At 37.6% G+C, this 22,850-nt stretch overlaps 1 protein-coding gene and 1 long non-coding RNA gene across 5 annotated transcripts in view; one reads left to right on the forward strand and one right to left on the reverse strand.

Moving 5' to 3' along the window:
* Nucleotides 1–22,850, forward strand: part of LOC134538271 (titin-like) — a 453,345-nt gene that overhangs the window by 116,990 nt on the left and 313,505 nt on the right. For all 4 annotated transcript variants that reach the window (XM_063379437.1, XM_063379439.1, XM_063379438.1 and 1 more), the window contains 5 exons: nt 8,669–8,818; nt 12,776–12,948; nt 14,639–14,807; nt 17,192–17,364; nt 22,203–22,311. In XM_063379437.1, the coding sequence (XP_063235507.1) occupies nt 8,669–8,818; nt 12,776–12,948; nt 14,639–14,807; nt 17,192–17,364; nt 22,203–22,311 (774 nt within the window). The remainder of the gene's footprint in view (nt 1–8,668; nt 8,819–12,775; nt 12,949–14,638; nt 14,808–17,191; nt 17,365–22,202; nt 22,312–22,850) is intronic.
* LOC134538273 (uncharacterized) lies at nt 1,303–5,774 on the reverse strand. Its single transcript, XR_010076117.1, has 3 exons — nt 5,680–5,774; nt 3,556–3,712; nt 1,303–2,415 (listed from the first exon to the last, which is right to left on the reverse strand). It is a non-coding gene; the product is annotated as an uncharacterized LOC134538273 (long non-coding RNA).

Raw genomic sequence — 22,850 nt, forward strand, 5'->3', positions numbered from 1 at the left:
TGTAATCAGAGAGTAATTTTGACCCTGTAACTGCAATAAAGAACTTTTTAAAAACTGGAGCTGAAGTAATAAAAACTGACACAAAACATCAAGTAAGAAAACACAAGACCATACATTTATTTTAACTTCCAAGCCAGTAAATAACACATGATTGAACTGTGGGGTTTGTGATCAAACAAATGCTTCCAGGATGTCAATAAAGTACATTTATATTTGCTTACAGGACAACTTCAATAAAATACATCCATGTTACAATATGGTATACACAAAAAACACGCACTATCATTGAAATCCGGTAAAAGAACTCACTTACGATATAACTGTGTAGTGTATAACTTACTGTATTTTACAAGAGTATCCACTAAGTAAATTTTTAAAGTACCTACTGTTTTTTAAAGGATACCTATTATTATCAGTTTTTCTCTCAAAGTGACTTCATTCAAGACTGTAAATTCCTGGAGAGTGTGCCTTTTTAATTCCATTTACAACAATTACTTCACCATTCACAGTCATGAAACAACCATCTGAATAATTTGTGCCTATTACATATTTATTACTATCTCCAAACACAACATACCTTATTGAACCATCAACATTTTTGACAACAGATGACTGTTTTGATGATTTTATACAACAGGACATATCTTCACCTAATCGCTCCACTACTTGTTGCAATGGATTGTTTGGTGCACGAACCATGTTTTTAATTTCTTTCATGAAGTTTTCAAAGGGGAAAGCAGAGAAGTGATCAAGTTTACCAAAATTGGCTGCATCATCTGCCAGGTGTAACAAATTATGAAAATTGTAAACAAGTACTTCCTTTCCATACAATGCAGGTATTTCTTTGACAAAAACATGCATCAAATCATTTGCATACTTTCTTCATGAGTTTTGTTCACCGATGTCACTTGCCAAAACATAAACAGCAGTATGAAGTAACATGAAATGTTCAAATAAACTTCTGGGCAAAACTTTAACTAAAACAACTGGTCTAAAATACAATTTAAAAAAAAAGAATTCAGTAACTTTCCAAAATTTTAAAAATTTCATGGATCTCGGCTTGCGAGAAAATTCTTTAGGAGTATGCTTTCTCAATATGTGCATTCTTTTAGAAAGAGTATCAATGCTTTTTGAACTTAACTTCCCTTTCCTAAGGCCAGTATCACACCATATGCGTATCAATCGTTTCATTAACCATAAGCAAATTAAATGTAAATAGTCCAATGGAACCTGAGACACAAGTCCTAATCGCAAACTAGATAACACTGATGTTGATTTCTGATGGTCTGAGTATTCCATGTTTTTAAATGACTCATCAGACCTCAGTGAATAATCAATTTTGTACGGCCATGTTGTTCTACAATAGTATTTCCCTTTTTGAACACACTTCTCACAGCCATTTAGTGAATTATGGCCATCTACAGATTTTACAAATGACCTTGCTGGTGCATCAGCAATTACACAACTGACACAAAACTTATAGTGCTTGTTCATTATATTTATTCCATTTCCTTCAAGGAACACACATTCATTTACAAATGGCTGAAGAAATTCTGTAGCATCTGAAGGCTTTGATGTACCATAATATACTGCAACTACAAAAGGACACCTGTCAAACAGCCTGGTCATGTATACCCAACAAAACCCAGAATTATTTATTTGAACTGGAAAATAATGGTAGTCCATCACCATTAACAGAAATTGTCACCATATTTTCTGAACTATAGTCCCTGTAAATGTTTCTTAGCAATGGGTAGTGACATGGTTTTAATCCAGTTAGGGCTCTTTTCACAAAATTTTTTTCTACACCAAAGTATTTGAAAAGGCCTGATGTATGTGTGTCCACTACTGAGCACCTTGGAGTGTGAAGCAAAGAGCGTGAATCAAAAGGCAGACCTGACATGTGTGGTTTCAAAATGTGCTACAAAGCTGTTGCTGCATTATGTGGTATGTTATAACTGTGCATCCAGTCAACTAATTTTTGTTCAACAGGAACAATGTTAGCACTACGTTCAGAATTTTCAATTTCTTCAACTGAAGAATCATTACCAGTACTACTTATACTATTAAAACTGCTGCACATGTAATCATTATTATTTGTAGAAATATCTGCATTGTTTGAATCAGCACCATGAATGTTAGTGTGTTTGTTTACAGTAACATTTATATAATTGTGCTGGAATTCATTACATAATTCTTGACAAATTTCTTTTGAACGAACTACCACTTTTCGCAAATTAGTTCTCTTTGAACTTCCACTGTAGACACTTTTCTGATGTCTTTTTCTATTTAGCTGACTGTCTTCTGCTGTCTCGACCTCCATCCTGTCCTTTGCGAAACGGAACCAGTTCCGTAAAATGTTATTCACATCATCATCACAGATGTTGCTAGTGTATTTATTTCTTCTAACAGCAGCTAAAATGAAAATAAATATTAAGAATTTAACTAACTTTTTTATTCTAACATTACAGATACAATTCTGCACTATGGTATGTTTAATGCTCAATCAGTACATGTAAAGAAATGAAACTAACAATTAATTTTATTGTCAAAAACTACTGAAATTCGAATAATTTTATTCATAAATAATGCTCATAATTTTGTAATAAGTTAGCCTATAATATAAATGTTAAAAAATATTTACTGGAAACACGGAACATGCATTATATATATGTTATAGTACAGTATCAAAAGCACCCACCATATTGAATTGTAACAGGGGCCACAATTGGTGTATCAACAAGAATACGAGCCTCCCACCAAAACAATCCGGGTTATATTGCTGGCAGGGTTAACCATAACTTTTGCATTGTGGGAATAATGCTGGATAATGCAGCCGTTGGCATGTGGGTTTTCTCTGGATTTGCCCATTTCCCTCACCCTTACATTCTGGTGCTGCTCCACTCACCTTGTTCGCCTTCATCGGCTTTGAAAACTTACATGATAATATCAATGCTAATACTCTCATTCACATGTTAAAAATCCCAATTTCTGAATTAAAATATTTTCCTATTAAATTTCATACAATAGAAAAATTAATAAATAAATTTTTAGTCATAATATACAACTCTACATTACTAACTTTTTGTAGTTCATCTGCTATACTTTGTCTCGATTTTCTGTTTTGGTAATTAAAAGTTAGAATATGTAGTGAATTTCTGTTCTATACTTATAATGTACACACACACATATATGTGTGTGTGTTTTTTTTTTTGTTTTATCACTCTTACTCATACTTGTTTTCACCAAAAATGAATGTTACAAAAATAATTCATTAACATAACATTTCATGATAATAGTCTGTTACATCTGTTAATTTGTTCGTTATTTTGTATTAAAACTTTGAAGCAATACTAGCAGAAGCACACAGTTGAATTTGGATGTATGTAATGGTAATACAATTTTTTTTTAACAATCAAAATGTAACCACTCTAAGACAGTTCTATAGTAAAATCATTACTTAAAATGCCAAACATACCTAAGTTACTGTATAAACTAACAATTCTGTAGGACTAAACATAGTAAAATAAAATAGTATTCTATGTTTTGACTCACCAGGTATAATCTTCATGAGCTGCAGATTTTTTAATGCTATCTTCTGGTTTTTTCCTGTCCAATTGTATTTCAATGCCAATCTATTTGTGAATAGTCTCTCTAGTATATGGCGCACATGATCAGCTTTTCTCCCTCCAACGGTAGCAAGTGTGGTTTCCTATGTATGGAAAACAGTAAAATATGTTTTACATGCCACTCTAAACTCAATATGAAAAAGCACACTGACAAATGCTACCACAATAAATTTTATTTGCAGTAGGTATACTGAAAGCTGAAGTCTTACTCTAAATTAATTTGTGTATCCTTGTGAACTTTGTGCCAGAAAGTTACAGCGAAAGGTACAGCAATACAAGGTAAAATCAGTGCAAAGCAACAGCAATAGTTATTTTAGAATGAACATAGATTATTTAACTTATATACTGTTCACAAGAATTAATTTTATGACTACAGGAAGATTCAGATATTAATTTTTGTTTTAAGCTTCATAAAACTATTCATCACAAACAAATAAAATCCAATCAGAAAATGCTGTGACTCCACCCTTTCAGCTCAAGTGGTCAAATTATTTTTCAATTGCTGGGTACTAATCAGCAACGCTCAACTTTATTGTACTGTTGAGAATGTTTAAAAGGTGGCCAAAAACACTCTTTCTTTCTTGGTGTTAGCCAGTTAGAGTGGATAGTTCCAACCCCTCCTCCACTAGCAGCATTGAACTCCACTACTTGATACATGAAGGATAAATAAAACTGTCTGATTTCACCAAGACAATTTAGCCTGCATGAAAACAACAAACTGTACATGAAATCAATTTTCCACTAACATGAACATACTTAATACAATGTTGCTATTGCACATTTTCTGATAAAAGTTTTTGTTAGGATACGCTATGTAAGTTTCAAACAAAAAAAAAGAAGATTTTGATTTCCTTGTAATGTAGTCCATCGCAAATAATTTGCTAAAAAAACATTTACTGGTGGGTCAAATACTATTTAAGCTTAGCAACTTCTGTGAAGTAGCAAACAAACAAAGTATTTAATGATAAGTGCTAATATTTCAGCATTTTTTAATGACTTGGCATACATTCCTAACAAATGTGTAGTGGTGTGGGTCACAAACCAGAAATTGCAACGTTAACATGTCTTAAGGCCGGAATGACGATGATTTCACGTTTACGTTTCAAGTTAATAAGTTTTGTTGGCAACCTACACACTCATTTATTGTAGTTCAATAAGATACATAATTACGACGGTTTCACATACGTTAAATGCACATTCACATAGGCTAGGTAACGAAAACACCCGTTCATGTAACATGTTAAGAAAACATTATCAAACCCAATAGCTTTTGCATGATACGTTATACACGACTCTGTAACACGTGACTGAGTACTCATCAGAATAGACAAAGTAACATATTTGCTATGTGCATACATTTGCATAACATCTTTGTTGTATTATATTTGGTTCTTGTGGTTTATTTTTTCTACCAGTTTAACCTACAAACACATTGTTCTTGTTTAAAAAATCACTAACATAAAATATAAATTATGCTAAATCCTTAATAGTCTGAAGTTGAGGTTAAAAAGTTTTTTTGTTGCAAGAAAAATAAACCCACTGCACATGCATCCTAATACGATAGTTTATCTAATTGTACAGTGGAGCACATTGTTCAACAACGAATCTCTTTTTTTGAAATGAATAAAGGCATGCTGAGTGTTTTCATGTAACCATTAGCAAAAAAAAAATGTGTCTGAGACACTAGGTTAGCATTTTCAAGCAGAATGATTTAAATTCCCGGTATTTAATCGCACATACCCTGCGATATGCATGCAAAATATATCGGTATGTATAGGATAGATTTTGTTCAACTTCAGCCACATTTTCAGGTTATGGTAGGCTAACTAGCAAAACCCCCCCTGGTTCAATAAAATTTAATTAAACGCGAAACTAAACCGTACCAAACATTATTCTATATATTATATAGACATATTATGTCAAATCAGTAATACAATTGCACAATCATACCATTGATTTTATAAGTTTTAAAATGAAAAGCTACGAACGTTTAACGAAATCAGGTTTATGTGATGTAGCCCATTAAAAATTTTTTATAATTAAATCTTACCTTACAAAGTATAATGGCAACAGAAATTATATACGTTTATCCATCTTATATCCTGATAGAAAAATATCTAAATATTCCACATTTCAAAACATTGCAATCGGAAACAACCATGACCAACATGACTAAAATAATCATGTACCGGTAATCATTGATGTAATTCATGCTGTTCAGTTGCGCAACTAATATAGCAATAAAAGAGATAAATACAAATACAATACACTGAAAACCGTTATGAGTTAAGTTGTCATTTAACAGTTATAATGAAATTTATAAAGATTTTTTTTTTATTTCTATTTTAATAAAATAATAAAATATATGTTTATTTTTATTTTTTATGAACGCAAAATTAATAAAATCATAATCTGCATGAATAAACCAAAGAATAAACACGCGGTAATAAATTATGTCACGGTAGGTGCTATTAAAAACATTACTGTCGGGCCAGCGATGCACAACATAGTAGGGCCAACTGTACTAATTCACTGCTGGGCCAATAGCAAAACTTGAATGGAAAATAACAATCAGTGACCCAATCGATAGCATTGTAGGGCCAACAGCTAAATTTAACTATAAAATAACCATCGTAAACCCAACAATAGAAAGGTAGGGCCAACAGAAAATTGTGGTTGGCTATCCAACAAACCACACAGCCAACTGTTTGCCAACAGTGCCAACCATATCCCAACATTGGCCCAACAAAGTGTGCTACTAGGGAGTATCGTCCGTAAACCGACTTTTCAGACAACAATTTTTTTTTGTACACAGCATAACCTTTATGGTACACAAACATTCTAAGGTGAGTATGGACACTTCTTTTCAAACTGTTCATTAAAAAAATGTGTATGTGATGGTCATGTGATGAGCAGCAGGGATAAATTATGGTCAAAATTTATTTTCCCGCTAACTAAAAGAAAGAATTTCACAGCGAACAGCAGGCAAAATGGTTCTATCCACATATAAACAACTCCCCACTCTCCCAAAATGTATTGGTAAAGAGGAAATTTATTTTGAGTTTTGTTTTCTTAAAAAGATTTGCTTATCTGTGTATGTATGGTAGTGTTTATCTTAAATGCAGTGGTGTAATTTTTTTGCCCTCGTCAGTAAAACAATCTCAATTATTTTGAACCAAAAGAATGAAATTTGCAAAAAAGTTGTTTAAACTCTCTTTTTCTTCGAACACATTTGCAGAAATGTAAAACACTGATCTATTAAGTTTTTTTTGTTTATTGGTTTTGTGAACCATAAAATAATTATAACATACTATATATATATATATATTGTAGAATTTTAGGCATTGTAGAAATAATTACGAAAAAGAGTTCTTTTCGTCAATTTTCAAATGTAATTAAACCTTTAGTACTATAAAATATCAGACTATGTAAACCGATATTCATTGTTTCTATCTTTTTTTTAATCATAGAACGTAACTTTTACGAGCTAGAACAGTTCAAGAAAAAGTCTCTGTTTTGGATCGATCCACCTAGCAGTCGATTATGATTGTGGGAGTCGACACAGACCATCTCTAGATAGGGTGCTTGCATGCTGCATACTTAACGTTTTTGGAAAAAAAAAAATAACTCAGTTATTGCTAAATATTAAGTTTATTAGGTAAACAGAGCAGAGAAGCATATGTTTTTTGAAATTATTGGTCGGTGACTATAAAAAGTGGACCATGAAATATTTTCATGAACTACGTTCCCCACAGAAAGGAGATTATAAATAAATGAGGGGGGAGGGGGGTCTGAATTCGCTCCCCATGATATATGCCCATGCACCCCAGTAAATAGGTGGGAAAAAATTTAGGCTTTCCTTCACATGGAGCAAAAACTGTGAATCATTTCCCTCTCTCTCCTCTCTAAAAAATATCTAAAAATATTATAGACATAATATTTATTTAACATGTGTTAGATGATCTCTCCACTCGAGTCACTTTCACATTTTGTTTTTCCAACTATTTAGATAGTAACATAAATCTCCTACACAAAAGTAAATTTTGACGATTGTTTTTATCCGCTCAAGGGACATGACCGTATAAATCCTCGATATTTTTTTTTTCTCGCTCGTGTGACAGGACCATATCAATCCCCTCAACGCCCATTACTTTTCAAGAGGACCGCCCCCCCCCCCTCCCCTCGTTTGTGACAGGACCATCTAATTTCCCTCCAACCAAGTCACTATTCACGCACATTGTACAGGTATTTCCTCCTCATGATACAGGACAGTATAAACCCCGCTCCACGCGTGTCACTTGTCACGCACATTGCTTTTCCCGCTCATGAGACAGGACGATTAAAGCCTTTTAACACGCACGTAATTTTTTCACGCACATTGTTTTTCCTACTTGTGTGACAGGACGGTATAAACCCTCGCTTCACGCACATTGTTTTTCCTACTTGTGTGACAGGATGGTATAAACCCCTCTTCACGCACGTTGTTTTTCCTACGTATGTGACAGGATGGTATAAACCCTCTCTTCATGCACGTTGTTTATTCCTACGTGTGTGACAGGACGATATAAACCCTTTCTTCACGAACGTTGTTTATTCCTGCGTGTGTGACAGGATGGTATAAACCATTTCTCACGCACATTGTTTATTCCTACGTGTGTGACAGGACGGTATAAACCCTCTCTTCACGCACGTTGTTTATTCCTACTTGTGTGACAGGACGGTATATACCCTCTCTTCACGAACGTTGTTTATTCCTACGTGTGTGACAGGACGGTATAAACCCTCTCTTCGCGCACGTTGTTTATTCCTACGTGTGTGTGACAGGACGGTATAAACCCTCTCTTCACGCACTTTGTTTATTCCTACGTGTGTGACACGACGGTATAAGCCCTTTCCACGCACGTTGTTTATTCCTACGTGTGTGACAGGACAGTATAAGCCCTTTCCACGCACGTTTGTTTGTTTTGTTCGCGCCTGTGTGAGATTGGTCTTTCGAGACGGGGACACCTCGTGCAACGGCGCGCGCCGCGTGTCTGCAGGTCGGGACGAGCTGTCCCGGTACCGGCGCTCCGACGCCACGGGGCTGTCGACGGCGAGCCGCGACCACAGGCGCCCGCACTTCGCCGCGGCGCTGGCCGACCACGCCGTGCCCAGCGGAGGCACCGTGGCGCTCCAGGTGCAGGTCAAAGGTGAGCGAGCTCCGCCTCACGCTTCCCTTGCAGGGCGCCAAACCTTTGTGTAGCCGGGAGGCTACTGATTATTCGGGAGGGGCAGGTAGGCCATGCTAGAATAAACAATAGGTCTACTGTTGCACACTATTTATTGTCGCCGTCGAGTGCGCTTAGAAATTTACATGTGTCTACGGTGCACAACAACCTACACGTGCTAAGAGGCAGACTCGAACTGTCCCTTCTTTTCTCCTCACCAGCCAGCCAGCCAGCGCGGAGGAGGGGTGATAATCCCCCTTGGCATCAGGGCTAACGGGACTCCTGGAGGGTGCGCGTTGCCATTCCGGCCCAGGGGTGTACAAAAACCGGCGGGACAGGCCAGTGCTGATAGCCGCATGGTTGGCGCAGCGCGGTAGATGTCTTCGCGATGTTCCGCCACACTTTGGATACCAGTTGCCAAGAAGTAGTTCGTAACGCTACAACAAAGACATTGCAATTTTGACGTGATAACGTCTTATAAATCGATGAACGCCGGCTGCACGCACGAAAAAAAGAGTCACTTTCCGCCTGAGCCGAGCGTGCATGAACCGGCCAACCACCGTGCGAGAAAAATCTTCTATAATATCAAACAGGTTAAGGCGGGCATGTTAAACTAATTGTTCGTGATTATATTCAAACAAATTATTTAAATTTATTTTTGCAAAAAACTGTAAATAATATTTGAAAATTAAAAAGTATGCAATTTTTTCATCAAATGTTTTTTCTTATGACGTTATCACGTAAAATTATCGTCCGTAAACCGACTTTACAGACAATCCCCTTTTTTCTATAACACATAGCTATGGTGTTCGCAGGCTTTCGCGGCCATTGTCTGAAGACGTCTCGGTCGACATTGCAGTCGCCATCATCAGGGAGCAGGTTACCTACTCTGCGCCCTGATGATGGCGACTGCAATTTCGACCGAAACGTCGGTGAATTATTCGCCGAGGACGCGGCTACAACCCAGAAGCCAAGCTACTTCATTGCTATGGTTGTTTTTTCTTTCTTTCATGGAATACTTTTTTTTTTGGAAACAACACGGACTGTTTCTGGTTACGCCTGCGAACATTGGTGCAGAATTTAAAAAATTTTGATTGATGTATGATTACGCACACAACTGTGAACTTTTATCCTGGCATTAAATAAAACCGCGAAATTTCCGGGCCTCTATTCATCGCAAAAAAATATTTTGCAACAATATTGTCAGTAATCCACAGTGTCATTTTCTTTAGACTATAGTTTGTGTGTGTATGTACATACATATACAACATTACGTAGTTACTTTACGACGAATCACAAAAGTTTTATTTGCAGTAGCCTTTGTATTTTTATAATCGGCTCAGGTTAATGCGAAACAAGCCACTCCAACCTATAAGAGCCAATAGGAAAAGACTTGCTTTGCACTTGTGGACAAAATGAGCTGAAGCCAATTAAAAGCAGTCAAATATTTACCGCAGAAATTATCATCCGTACTGACTTTAAGGATCGGTCTTGTACCAACCTCGGGGATTAGTACAAGTATTTACCAATTAATTGAATAGAAAACTGCAACATGAAAAGTTGGCTATCTCGTTTGCTTGTCAATTTTATTACTTGAAGGGCCCCTAACTGTTTGGCATGATAGCATGCCTGCATTTTATGTTTCAGCTCAAATTTTTGCAACACCTTTTTACTTAATGTTATATTATATTTATTCAAATTCACGCAAGTATTCCATAGATATGATAATTATTTGCGTGACCTATTACAGCTCTGAAATACAGTTTAGTGAATATATGGTGATAAAATCCGTGACCCAACAACATAAACAAAAAAAACTTTCGAATTAAGTTTACATTTAATCAAGAATAAATGAAACTATTACGAGTGATATAAGAAAAAATAGCATAATGAATAATTTTAGGGAGAATGATTTATGTGTAATGTTTTTAGATGATTTAAGAGCAAATAAATTTACAATGACTTGAACGAAATAGGTTTTTGGTCGAAGCGTTTAGGACTGACAAATTTAAAATGATAGACTTAAGAACTCATTACTTTAGAATTAGAAGCTTCAAGATAAATTACTTTACAAATAATGATTATACCATTAATGACCTTAAATTATGTATTTTAAAATGAATTACTAAAAAACAAAAATACATTGTTTTGAATGAATTTTGCCTGGATTACTTTAGAATCAACAATAACTTCAGGGAAAGAGACTTTGGTGTGAATCAAAGTGAACCGAATATATTAATTATTAAATAATTTGAGATGATGATTTTTGACTAAATGTCTATAATGAATGACATCATGTTCAGATTATGGAGGTATGATGTAGGCCTAACTCCACGCTACACCTCTATAACATTCTCGTAACACAGCTTTCCTTCGCGTGTGTTCCAAGCATTTATTTCTTTGTTCAAATATTTTGCGCAAGACGGCCGTAAGGCCTACAGTTCGACAGAGCATGAAACCTAGCTTTAGTCAGTGCTCGCGGCCTAGTGTGTCTGTTATGACAGAGTAATGGCGGAAATCGTGCATTGTAAAAAGAGGGTGAAATTGGCAATTGAAATTCTACACTCCAAACTAGCAATGATATGCGCTATCACAAGTTCCTTTCGAAATGGGAAAAAATACAAGTTTATTAGCTTCTATACAGCTTCGATTGGTTTTGCTATCCAATTGCTGACCATTGACTCACGCTTTAAGGGCTCCGGCTACCCGGACACACACACGGTGCGCAGAGCTTCAGGGAAAAACAACGCGATTTCAAAACTACTCAAGATATCAAAGTGGGGTCTGCTTACGAAAAGCATTTAAGAGTTCGCTGAGGGCCTAAAAGAACTTTTGATTTCGGATTAAGTTTTTAAACTGTATTTTTTAGAAGACTTAGGGCCGGTTTCACCAACTTAGTTTAAGCAAATTAATCTCGATTAGTTTCAATATAAACGCGTTTAGTCGATTCTGCGTTTCACCACATGCGTAATCTCGATTTTACAGAGTAAAGCGAGATTTCATATTAACTGGCCAAGTTCATCCAGTTTGTGCAGCTAATCTCGCTTAACGTATGTAAACAAATGGCTCGAGCAGCTTACAATGTTATATTTGAAGAAGATTCTGATGGAGATGATTTTATTCCCTTGCGTCGACCTATGATGAAGTGGACTTCAGAACCCATTTTCGTCTGTCGAAACAGTCTGCACATAGACTGATCTAACAAAACTGTCTTCTCATGTGGCGAAAGATTTCGACTTCTTTGTCGCTTTTCTTTAATTACAGCTGAAACTGCACCATTGCCAATCATGTTTATATGCGATATGACAATTTCCACGGTATTACTAATTTTTCAAAAAAATAAAGTTTTTTTTTTTTTTTTTTTAGGTTGATGCGGCCACTCTAAATTACGCTCGGCCAAAAGCTGCATCTACAAGAGGAAAAAAATACATATTCGGGTATCTCCGACAGATATTCGGGTATATTTGCTAGGTAATGGGTGTAATGAGTTTTAAAAATCTCGATTAATTTAAACTTGTGTAACGATGGTGAAACACGTCGGAATTTAACTTACGATTATACTTCATCTAGTTTTGTAAATCTCGTTTTGTAACAAAATTAAACCTGCGTGGTGAAACCGGCCCTTAGAATGGCTAAAATGCATGTTTTCAGAGTAATTTTTAGGCGTGAAACAACCGGTACAGATTCTTGAAAGCACTTACGGGACTTGCATTACACCTTTATCTTCATTTCCCTGCAATATAGTGTTACGGTCACCTCTCAAATTTCACAGTTGTCCTGAGCACGACGAGAAGACCGCGCGCCAGTCCAGAGCCAGACACCGCGCTGGAAGCACCAGCGAGCGTCGCGCTTATCATCCCGCCTCGCTGACACACATAAACAACCTCCACGGATTGACATGGTGGTCTTGTTGACGCGGCATCCTCCCTGTACTTGCAGGAGAGCCGCGGCCTGAAGTTATGTGGCTGAGGGGCACGGAGCCCCTGCGGCCGGACGGGTCGGCAAACCTGCGCACCTTGGAGGAAGGCGGGCTGCATACCCTGCTGGTGTCAGGCGTCACGGAGCGCGAGGCCGGGGTGTACACTTGCCGCGCGAGCAACATGTTCGGACAGGTGGGCACGACAAAGAGATTTCAACCCTTTTATCGATACGTCGATCTTGTATCGGCTTGAAAATATCGATGTTTTGTATACATAAGGTTATCGATTATATCGAAACTTTTACTCTTGGTTTGCTTTTTATAGAATATTTTTTTTAAGAACATGTAACATCGAGTTCGGGATTCATTTAAGCTTTCATAATGAAATTGCCTAAAATAAGTATAACTGTTAATTCACGTTATTTAAAAATTTTTTGTTAACCAGTATTATCCTATTTATGTGTTGCAATGGTTTCTTTGGTTTTTGCATGCAAACTTTAACGAAACAATAATAGAAAAATGTTTAAAGTACGAATCAATGGACTAATTTACTTAGTTCCATTTTTTTTTTATCTAAAAGATGCCTCGAGTCAATACAAGTTTTCGTTGCTTGATATGAAGTATTTATAATGTAAGGGCGTCGAATCGATGTGGGATTATAGATTTTGCCAAGAGACGTGTATCGTCTAACCTCGGTAAAGAGCAAATTAATGTGTTCTCGTGATGTTTCATGCTGCAAACTCGGACACAAAATATAACATAGAATTCTGGAAAAATAACGCCGAGCGTGATAAATATACGCAATTACATTTGATTGACGCAAATCAGACGAAGCTAGAATTCGACTATCGAATCATTCAATTTGCAGACCGAAATGTTAAACTGTTTAACGATTAAGGTTCTGATGAAAGCGAAAAATACGAAAGAAAAAAAAAATACTAAACCCGGGCTATGGACCTGTTTTTTCCGACGAGGTATTCTATTGAAAAGCTGTCCATCTTGTTAAAAAGTTCATTGAACAGTTTATTCTATAACGTTCTTCTTTTTGTCTTTTTTGAACTTTGATAATGTTCGCAAGGCTTTCACGGCCTGTTGTCTGAAGTATGCAGCTTGGCTTCTGGGTAGTGTAGGCAACTGCTCCCTGATGATGGCGACTGCAATGTCGACCGAAACGTCGGTGAATTATTCACCAAGGACACGGCTACAACCCAGAAGCCGAGCTACTTTTTTTGACGTGACAACGTCTAATAAATCGATGAACGCCGGCTGCACGCACGAAAAAGTGTCCCGTTGCGCTGTGTCCCGTTACGCTCATTGTACGCTTGCGCCGTATCTATCTCTCTTCCACTCGATTGGAACAACCATCGATTTGACTTTTTCGAGACACATTAAACTTGAAACACTCCCATTCGTTTCCTACTTTTCCTATCATCGTCCTATCCTTAACAGAATAACACAGATTGTAAGAAGTTAAATAGCAAACATGTATAAAAGTTATAGTTAAAATAATCTATTCGTTAAAGTAATAAACATATTTGAATTAATGAGTGCAAATAAAAGTAAATTCATCAATTAAATTGTAGATTTCATTTCTCTCCTTCTTTGTATCCATACAAAATAGTGATAATTCAATAAAAATGATTCAATTTTATTCATGAAAGTATGCAATAATTTCATCAATGTTATGTTTTGACGTTGTCACGTTAAACTATCGTCCGTAAACCGACTTTACAGACAACCAATTTTTTTTTAACTTTGGTTCGCGCCATCAGCCACAGATGGCAGCACCGTGGCATACTCCTAGGGTGTTGAGATGTTACACGTGCGAGTTATCGATGTCTCGATCCCGGGTGTTGGCGATGTTGTCGACTCGTTGCGGACAGGTGCGCACCAGTGCGGCGGTGGAGGTGGTCCCGCCCTGCGGTGTAGGAGGCGGGGCGCGAGGCGGCAAGCCCGCCATGTTCCTGTCGAGGCCCGACGCGGACATGCAGGTCGCCGTGGGCGAGGACGTGGTCGTGTCCTTCCGGGTCGGCGGCGACCCGCGGCCCAAAGGTGAGGGCGCCATCTTGGTTTCAGCAACTCCCGGCCCGTTACAGTTCTCCACCGTTTTAATTTTAGTAGGTGTTAAAGGTGACTTGCTGCTACAAAGAGTGTATGTGTGTGTGTCTATATATATATATATATATATATATATATATATATATATATATATATATAGGGGCGACTGAAATGCTGCCCCTTGGAAGGGCAGCCCTCCAGGATTTTTCTGGCAATGGTTTGTTTGTACAGCGACTGGAAGGGCAGCCCATCCAATTTCTGAAAACACGTTTCTTTTCAAGTGTTTAAATAATCTTGAAAACTTGCCCCTTGGTAGGGCAGCCCATCAGGATTTTTCTTACAGTAGTGTTTTTTAAAGGTTGTCTGAATTGTTGCCCCTTGGATGGGCAGCCCTTCAGGATTTTTCTGACAGTGGTTAGTTTGTAAAGTGACCTAACCTAACCTAACCTAGCCTAACCTAACCTAACCTAACCTAACCTAAACTAACCACTGTCAGAAAAATCCTGAAGGGCTGCCCATCCAAGGGGCAACAATTCAGACAACCTTTAAAAAAAAACACACTCATATATATATATATATTCCTGGTGAAGTAATTTATTATTTTTTTATAAATGATTATAACTATAATACTTCTGCTAATACGCAATGAATTATAGTCTTAGAAAATATTTTAATGTGTGATATCTACCTTAACGAAGGCAAAATTTCAAAATTTTAAAAGAGACAAAATTGTAATGTCATAAAAAATTTCTGAAACCAATATAGGGGTATTTCGTTTCCCCGTCTCAAGTTCCAATAATACGTACACAATAAAAAATTGTTATGGACGTGGGTTTTCGATGGTTCTTGGAGCCTAAATTGCTATTCAGCAAATTGTTTGATATTACTTGTCTGGGACATTATTTACTGCATCTAATTAATTTTTTGCAGTAGCGCACATCTGCTGGAGTGATGATCTTTCGCTCTTTTTTTTTTAAGGATTTTGCAAACGGCACCAAAAAGAACCAAAACCCTGTTGTGTCCCTTTTGTCAGCCTGTGCAGATGCAACGAGTTCATAAGATTGTTACACAATTGTTTCCATGAATGTAAAATTTATATCCTATATGCGTGAATGAATTGTTTGCTGAGATACAACTTTTATGCACCTTAATAGTTTAATCATATCAGGGAACAAACAACTGATAGTATTATTTACTTAAATGTATTTATTTTTGTCAATATTCGTTTCCATTGTCACTGCAATGTTCCACATTGTGTTCGACGGACTCTGATCGCTTATTGGTCCACGAGACCCCCTGACGTCATAGTCATAGGTAGTGTGAGCGGTTGTCCGAATCCTAGTCCGAATACATTGGTCAACTGAAACATTTTGCACCAATCTGTGTCCTTTAGTAGCATATAAGAAAATGAACAATAATGATATCGTTGTTTCCGATTCCTGTTTTTAAAAAAAAAAAAAGGTATCTTTAAACTGAAAGAAAAGGTCTGTGTGATAATAAGCCAATAAGAACAATACGAATTTTTGATAAGCGCATGATCAATGCACGAAAACATTTAACAAAAAAACAATTTATTTTTTTCGTGATCTATATTTACTGCACACTGGTGACTGCTTTACAAATCAGAATATTCGGATATCACAATTGTGTACAGGGCAATTTTCCGTTAGACAGTGTAACGTCATTTACATTAGGATCAGGACACGGACCGCCCTCATGTTCTGACCGTTGCAAACGGGCCTTTAGTTTTGTCAAAACTGACACTTATTGTTCTACAGTTAGTCTCGGAGACGGGAAGCCTACTTTTCACAGACGAGAGAGCCAAACGCCCAATCGTGAATCTTCGGTTTTTTTTGTTCATTGTAAAAGGTTAGGTTAGCTACATTATAAATACTTTAAAACATTATGGACGGTTGATTTGGTTAGGATAGCTACTTTAAACGTTCTGTGAAATCATGTAAACGGTTTCCTAGCCCTGGATAGCTACATATTAAAAAGTTATTTGCCAAGCAACCACAAAATGACTTTACAGTATTTTTAATGTAGCTATACTTACCTAATATAACCAACCACCCACAATGTTTTAAAGTATTTATTTTATACAATGAGATAGAACGGAAAAAAACAAAAGCGAGCATAAACTTCGGGGAACTTCGGGTGTGGCTCTCTCGTCTGTGAAATGAAGGCTTCCCCTCGGAGACTGTGCAAAGGTTTTCGCCGTTCGTAGTAGTTCCCAGGATGGACGGCAGACAGCAGCACGGTAGCAGCAGTTGTTTCCCCGCACGATCGGCAGATGGCAGCGCGGTGTATATAGTTCTCCAGACGGATGGCAGATGGCAGCACTGTGTTGGTTTTTTTCTCTCTCTCTGTGTGCGCAGTGACGTGGGCCAAAGGGATCCGAGACCTGACGCTCAGCCAGCGCTCGCTGAAGGAGACTGTCAACGACTACGTGCGACTGACGCTGAAGCGCGCCCTGGTGTCGGACGCGGGAACCTACTGCATCATGGCCAAGAACGTGTACGGTTGCGACCGGGCCTTCTTCACTGTTCGAGTACGTTCCCTTTTCCCTGAGCTCACGACCATGGGCGTCGCAACCGGGGGGGGGGGGGGAGGGGGGGTTCACGTCCCCCTCAATAATAAGTCTTCAATTTCATACCCTCCAATAATATATTTAGTTTCGTAGTTATATTAAAAATATGATTTCTGTGATATAACCCATAAGTATGTTGCGCATGGTGCATTTAGTCCAATCGTGGTAATGTTTTTTACAAATTTGTTCTCTGAAAGTATTTTTTATAAAAAATAAATTATATATTGGAACCAACTATAATTATAATATTTAGAAAAGAAAAATGCCTAAAAATCACCTTTTTGCACCTTCAAACCCCAAATTTTCCCGGGGGAGAACCCCCGGCCCCCCGCTTCTTTTCCAGGGGATGGATATTCCTCAACAACTAAATCTATTGCAGTGCCCCCCCCCCCCCCCCCCAAAAAAAAATATCCTTGCGACGACCATGTCTAGACTTACTTATTAATATTTTGGACAGGGACCTAACAAGGACGCCTATGTGAGGAGGGGGGTTGAATAATCAATCCCCTTCCCCTTCCTCCCTGATAAAAGAACCCTCCCGGAAAATTTACAAAATAAATTTTAAAATAACGTTATTAAGGCCCGTTCTACAATGACCCGCAAATGGAGACGAATCACGTAAACGGAGACGGATTTCCCGGAACGTCTGCTGCGTCCACAATGCACGGAAACTAAACAAATGCTAACCAATGATGTTTAATTTCAATATTAATAAATATTAATTGAATTTTAAAAATGTATATTACATTTCGAGATCGTAGTTGATATTATAATTTACACTAGGTAGGTACCTGAATGACCGAGCTTTGCTCGGTATCTTTTTTTTTTTGTTGGTAAATTGTGTTTTTTAGAAATTATATTTAAATACGAATTACATACTGATGAAATGATGAAATATGAATAATATTTTTCGATCTCACCGACATAATAATAATAATAAAATATGAACTGGTAATTTAAATAAAAAATCACTAGTGCAACAAATACTTAATTTTATACAGTTTATCAATCAGCTACGTAAGTATATATATTTTTTTGTCATCACAGTTTTAAATTTTAAATCGGGTCTTAATCTAATACTTCCTTCCATACTATATTGCGGGTATGTCGAGGATTTTCATTTGGAAGATGGATTTTTAACGTAGTTGGTCGCTTTAACTCTAGAAAATGCCACATATAACATGCCATGCATGAAGACCCGTTTTTTTTTCAAAGATCGTTTAGGCATTTTTAAGTGAACACATGAGTTAAAAAGACACAAATAATATAAGTACCTCAAACTAAACACTCATTGGCTTAGTGTTGCTTAACAACGCCATCTACTGGAGTACCTAGCTTTAGTGTCGTGTCGTTAAAGCAGTTCGTTGCTCCCAATTAAAAAAAAATGGTATTAGGCCTATTACTCGCCAATATATGTCAGGAAGAGTCATTTATGTTTAAGTTGATTATCGATAAAGTTGATTATTGAAAACACGGATAAAAAGATATTTTTTAAAAATGAATCCTAGCTAGATCTATTTATCGCCCCAGAAATCCCTGCATACTAAATTTCATGAAAATCGTTTGGAGCCGTTTCCGAGATTGAGATTATATATATATACAAGAAGTGCTCGTTTAAATCTATAAGATTGCTCGTTTAATGATATAAGATAACTACATCTCGCCAGTTAGCCGATCTAGCTGGTGGGGAGCTTCTCTCCCCCGCCGAATTAGGTACACGTAACTTTTCTAGCATTACACAACATACCAGCGCACACACAGGCCCGTGTGCCAAACCTATCCCACAAGACACGCACCTCCGCCGTCGATTCAAATGATTCTACACCAGTGTGGGGTGCACTTGATTTACTATGCACTTAGCGAGTCATAGAAACTTCGGTTTCTGGCCTCGCCCCCGCTTACTGCCCCGGATGGCAATATGATGAATCGGCGGCGATATAAGATATATAGGCCTAATGAAAATAATTAACAAAGTAATAAGAGAACACTAGATACTCTTGTACTTGAAACGATTATTGACGTATTTGCAACATAACCAAACATGGCTACCGCCGCAGCAAAGTGCTATGCTTATGTTGGTTGCACGGAGCGACGTAAACGTAAAAGCTCAGCGCACTGCCGAGCTGTTCCGTAAGATTCTCCGTCTGCGTGCTGTTACAGAAATTCCTCCGTTGCGTGAGATCCGTCTCCGTTTACGTGTCGTTTAAGAACGGACCTATTTTGACGGTGGTTTTTGCTCATTTATCTAAAGAATATTTTAAATTCATAGAAAAATTAAAATATATTACATTTACATTATACAATTAAAAGGGCTTGCAATTAAATGACTATCATTTTTCATCTCAGGTGCGTCGGTGCTTCATGAAAGTCAGAAGCGTGGTCATGGATAGTTGCCTGGCTGGCCCGCCCTTGAAATAGCCGCTGCCCACGACACACCATCAGATCAATGGCGGCTTCAGGATGACTTTTCGGGAGGGGCTATCGCACAAAGAAAGGTCGTAGCTGCAAAAAATGAAAGTGGTCAGATATTGGCCTTGGAATATTATTTACAAATTACAGGTTTCAAATACAGAACCTTAGTAGCCCCATGCAACTTTTGATGAGATAAAAGTTTAACATATGAAATTAAATATTTAAGTAAACATAAATATACACTAATCAATAAAATTGGTCTCGGGAGGGGCTATCGCCCCCAACACCCCCCTTCTGGAGCCGCGCTTGCATCAGATATGCTTCATTTGTATGCCTACAAATAATAGAGAAATTATTTAAGATGGAGGACCTGTGGAAAGTCTATGACAAAAAAATAACAGAACAAAGTTTTAAAGCCACCACATAACTTGTTGTCACAAAATTACCTTGACCTCCATACATTTTCTGACGTTACCCCCCAATTATTCAATTTTTGTTATTTTACGGAAAAAAACGTAATCGCGGTGTTTTGTATTTTGTAGAACCTTTATCTGCCACAGAGACCTAGTGTTCCGTTCTCTATGATTTGCAATAAGCAATTTGCTCAGCTACAACTTCGAAGACGTAAACCAGCCTAGGGAAGGATAATGAATTGTTTAGGTATTATATATGTATTTCAACTTTTTTTTAGTGAATAATCTGCAACAGAAGATTGTCGATCGAATTAAGAATCATTCCGTACATGAAATCCAAATACCACTCTCATGTCCATTACGAAAACTTGGATCCAAAAGACCCAGAGAACTGAAATTTTGTTCATAGTTCATATTATGCTCTGGAGTCTCACAAAAAAAAAAAAAGTTTTAATTCAGACGTTAAGTTGTTTTAATTTGCCTAGGGGCAAAACACAAGTAATCTCTGATTTTTAACTTATTCAGGTAAAACGATCAATTAAATCTTATACAGAAGTACGGCTGAGGTCATGATAACAACAAGGGCATGATCCTAGCGAAAATATGTCTCGGGCCTAATTACTGTGAAATTCTAAACCACCCAAACACTGATTGATCATTATATCTGTAAAAACAAAATACTTCTACAGCTAACAAAGGTACTTATATTTATCGTAGTTCATAATGCAGCATTAAAGGATAATTTTTCGCCCTTCGAGCACATATAAGCAATGCGAGAGTGTTCTGCCTGCAGACTGCGGTAGCGAAGATAGTATACAAGTATAATAGTACTCTCTAAAGCGTTATAGGAAACGTTCAATCATTCAAAACAAAAAAAAAATATTAACATACTGTTCTCATACATATTTTTTACCAAAAATGTTTTCTAGTACAAGGAATATAAACAGATTTTTTTTATTTTTCCTCCCTCATTCCATTTTTTCTCTCTCTTTTTTTTTACTCAGTAGAATATTACGTTGAGCCAGGCACTTGTGAATTATGGACTGTGATTTGATCGACTTTTTTTCGGACTCAGCGCAATTTCACCCTACATTTTGGATCAACATCTTTTTTTAATCTCCAGAACGTCTAAAATAACGGCTTAAATTCTGCTGTCGGATGAAGATATTCCCTTTTTGAGTCAAAGACACTTCCGTCCGAAGCTGTTTATTTCCCCGAGCATCATATTTCCGCAGTATAATTATCACACGCTTTTTTTCTTCTTTCGTGCGTGACTCATTAAACTGCAATTTGGGAAGGACAAAATATATTTAATGGAAGATTAATTTAAGTAATTTTTCCTTTCCCTTCGCACCGTTCCACTGTAAAACTCATTAGAAACATTATGTACACTGTGCATGTGTTTGGACGTAGTTACATTTAAACGTATATTTGTAAATTTTTCTCCGGGAAGGGAAGGGGGTGCATGCGAATAGTGTCTCCCATCTGTTCAGGCCTCTGCCGTTGAAACCAAGGGCCCGTGAGCATTGTTTGACACCTTTCTTTATTACCTAGTGTACAATTTATTTTCCAAACTCCGCAACTAAAAAAAAAAAAAATTTAAGACTGTAAGCGTTGCTGTGGCCATAACTCTAAATGTGATTTGCGCATTTTGCATTACTTGTAAGGTTTCCTATGAATACTATCGACAATAGACTTGTAAAATTTTATTTTTCCCGTTAGGGCGAACACAAGCATTAAAAAATATCTGGAAGCTCAACCGAGGCCCTTGGATATTTCGTCCTTTCCCCCCTCCCCTTTTTTTTCTTCCTTATTTTAAATCCCTTCTTGACGGCACTGCGGGTCAACCGGGGGTTCTCCGACCGCCGTTGTTGTTGTTGTAGCTGCTGTTGTTCTCAGCCGCGCGTCACACGTTGTTTTCGTCTTCTACTCTCTCTCCCCTCCCCACCTTCTAGCAGTTCTCTCCGTCCGCAGATCCGTCAACGAGCGAGGTCGCTGACTCCCGTCGCCAGATGGGGCAACGCGGAGACTTCGACCATCTTGCGAGACGTCCACGACAAGGCCGAGAGAGACCGCCGCAAAGGTAACCACACGTGGCAACCACACATAACTTAGAAGCACACAACTTAGAACAGTCATAACTTAGAAACCTCGAAAAAAAATTCACGTAACTTAGAACTGTCATAAGTTATAACGATCTTAACTTAGAAACACACAACGTAGAAACGTCATAACGTAGAAAAGTCATAACGTAGAACCGTCACAACTTATAAACAAACAGCTTAGAACTGTCATAACTTAGAAACACACAACTTAGAACATGCATAACTTAGAAGATTCTATCTTGTGTGTTTCTAAGATGTGTGTTTCTAAGTTGTGACAGCACCCCACCCCACTCTACGCCCACCCTTCCACCCAAAACCCCCCCCCCCCCCCCCCCCCACATCCCACCCCCAAAAAGTAAAACATTTCCAGTTTGCGACATGTTTGTCCTCGCTCATAAAATCCTGAAAGATATCCCCTCTGGAAACATATCCCAAAAATGGCTGCCAGACATGTGATGTATCGATACAGGCCAAGTGAAAGAATGGCATGAAGTAAACACATCAGTAAAAAGACCTT

The sequence above is a fragment of the Bacillus rossius genome, chromosome 13 (genome assembly GCF_032445375.1).
Source record: "Bacillus rossius redtenbacheri isolate Brsri chromosome 13, Brsri_v3, whole genome shotgun sequence".
Classification (NCBI taxonomy): Eukaryota; Metazoa; Arthropoda; class Insecta; order Phasmatodea; family Bacillidae; genus Bacillus; species Bacillus rossius.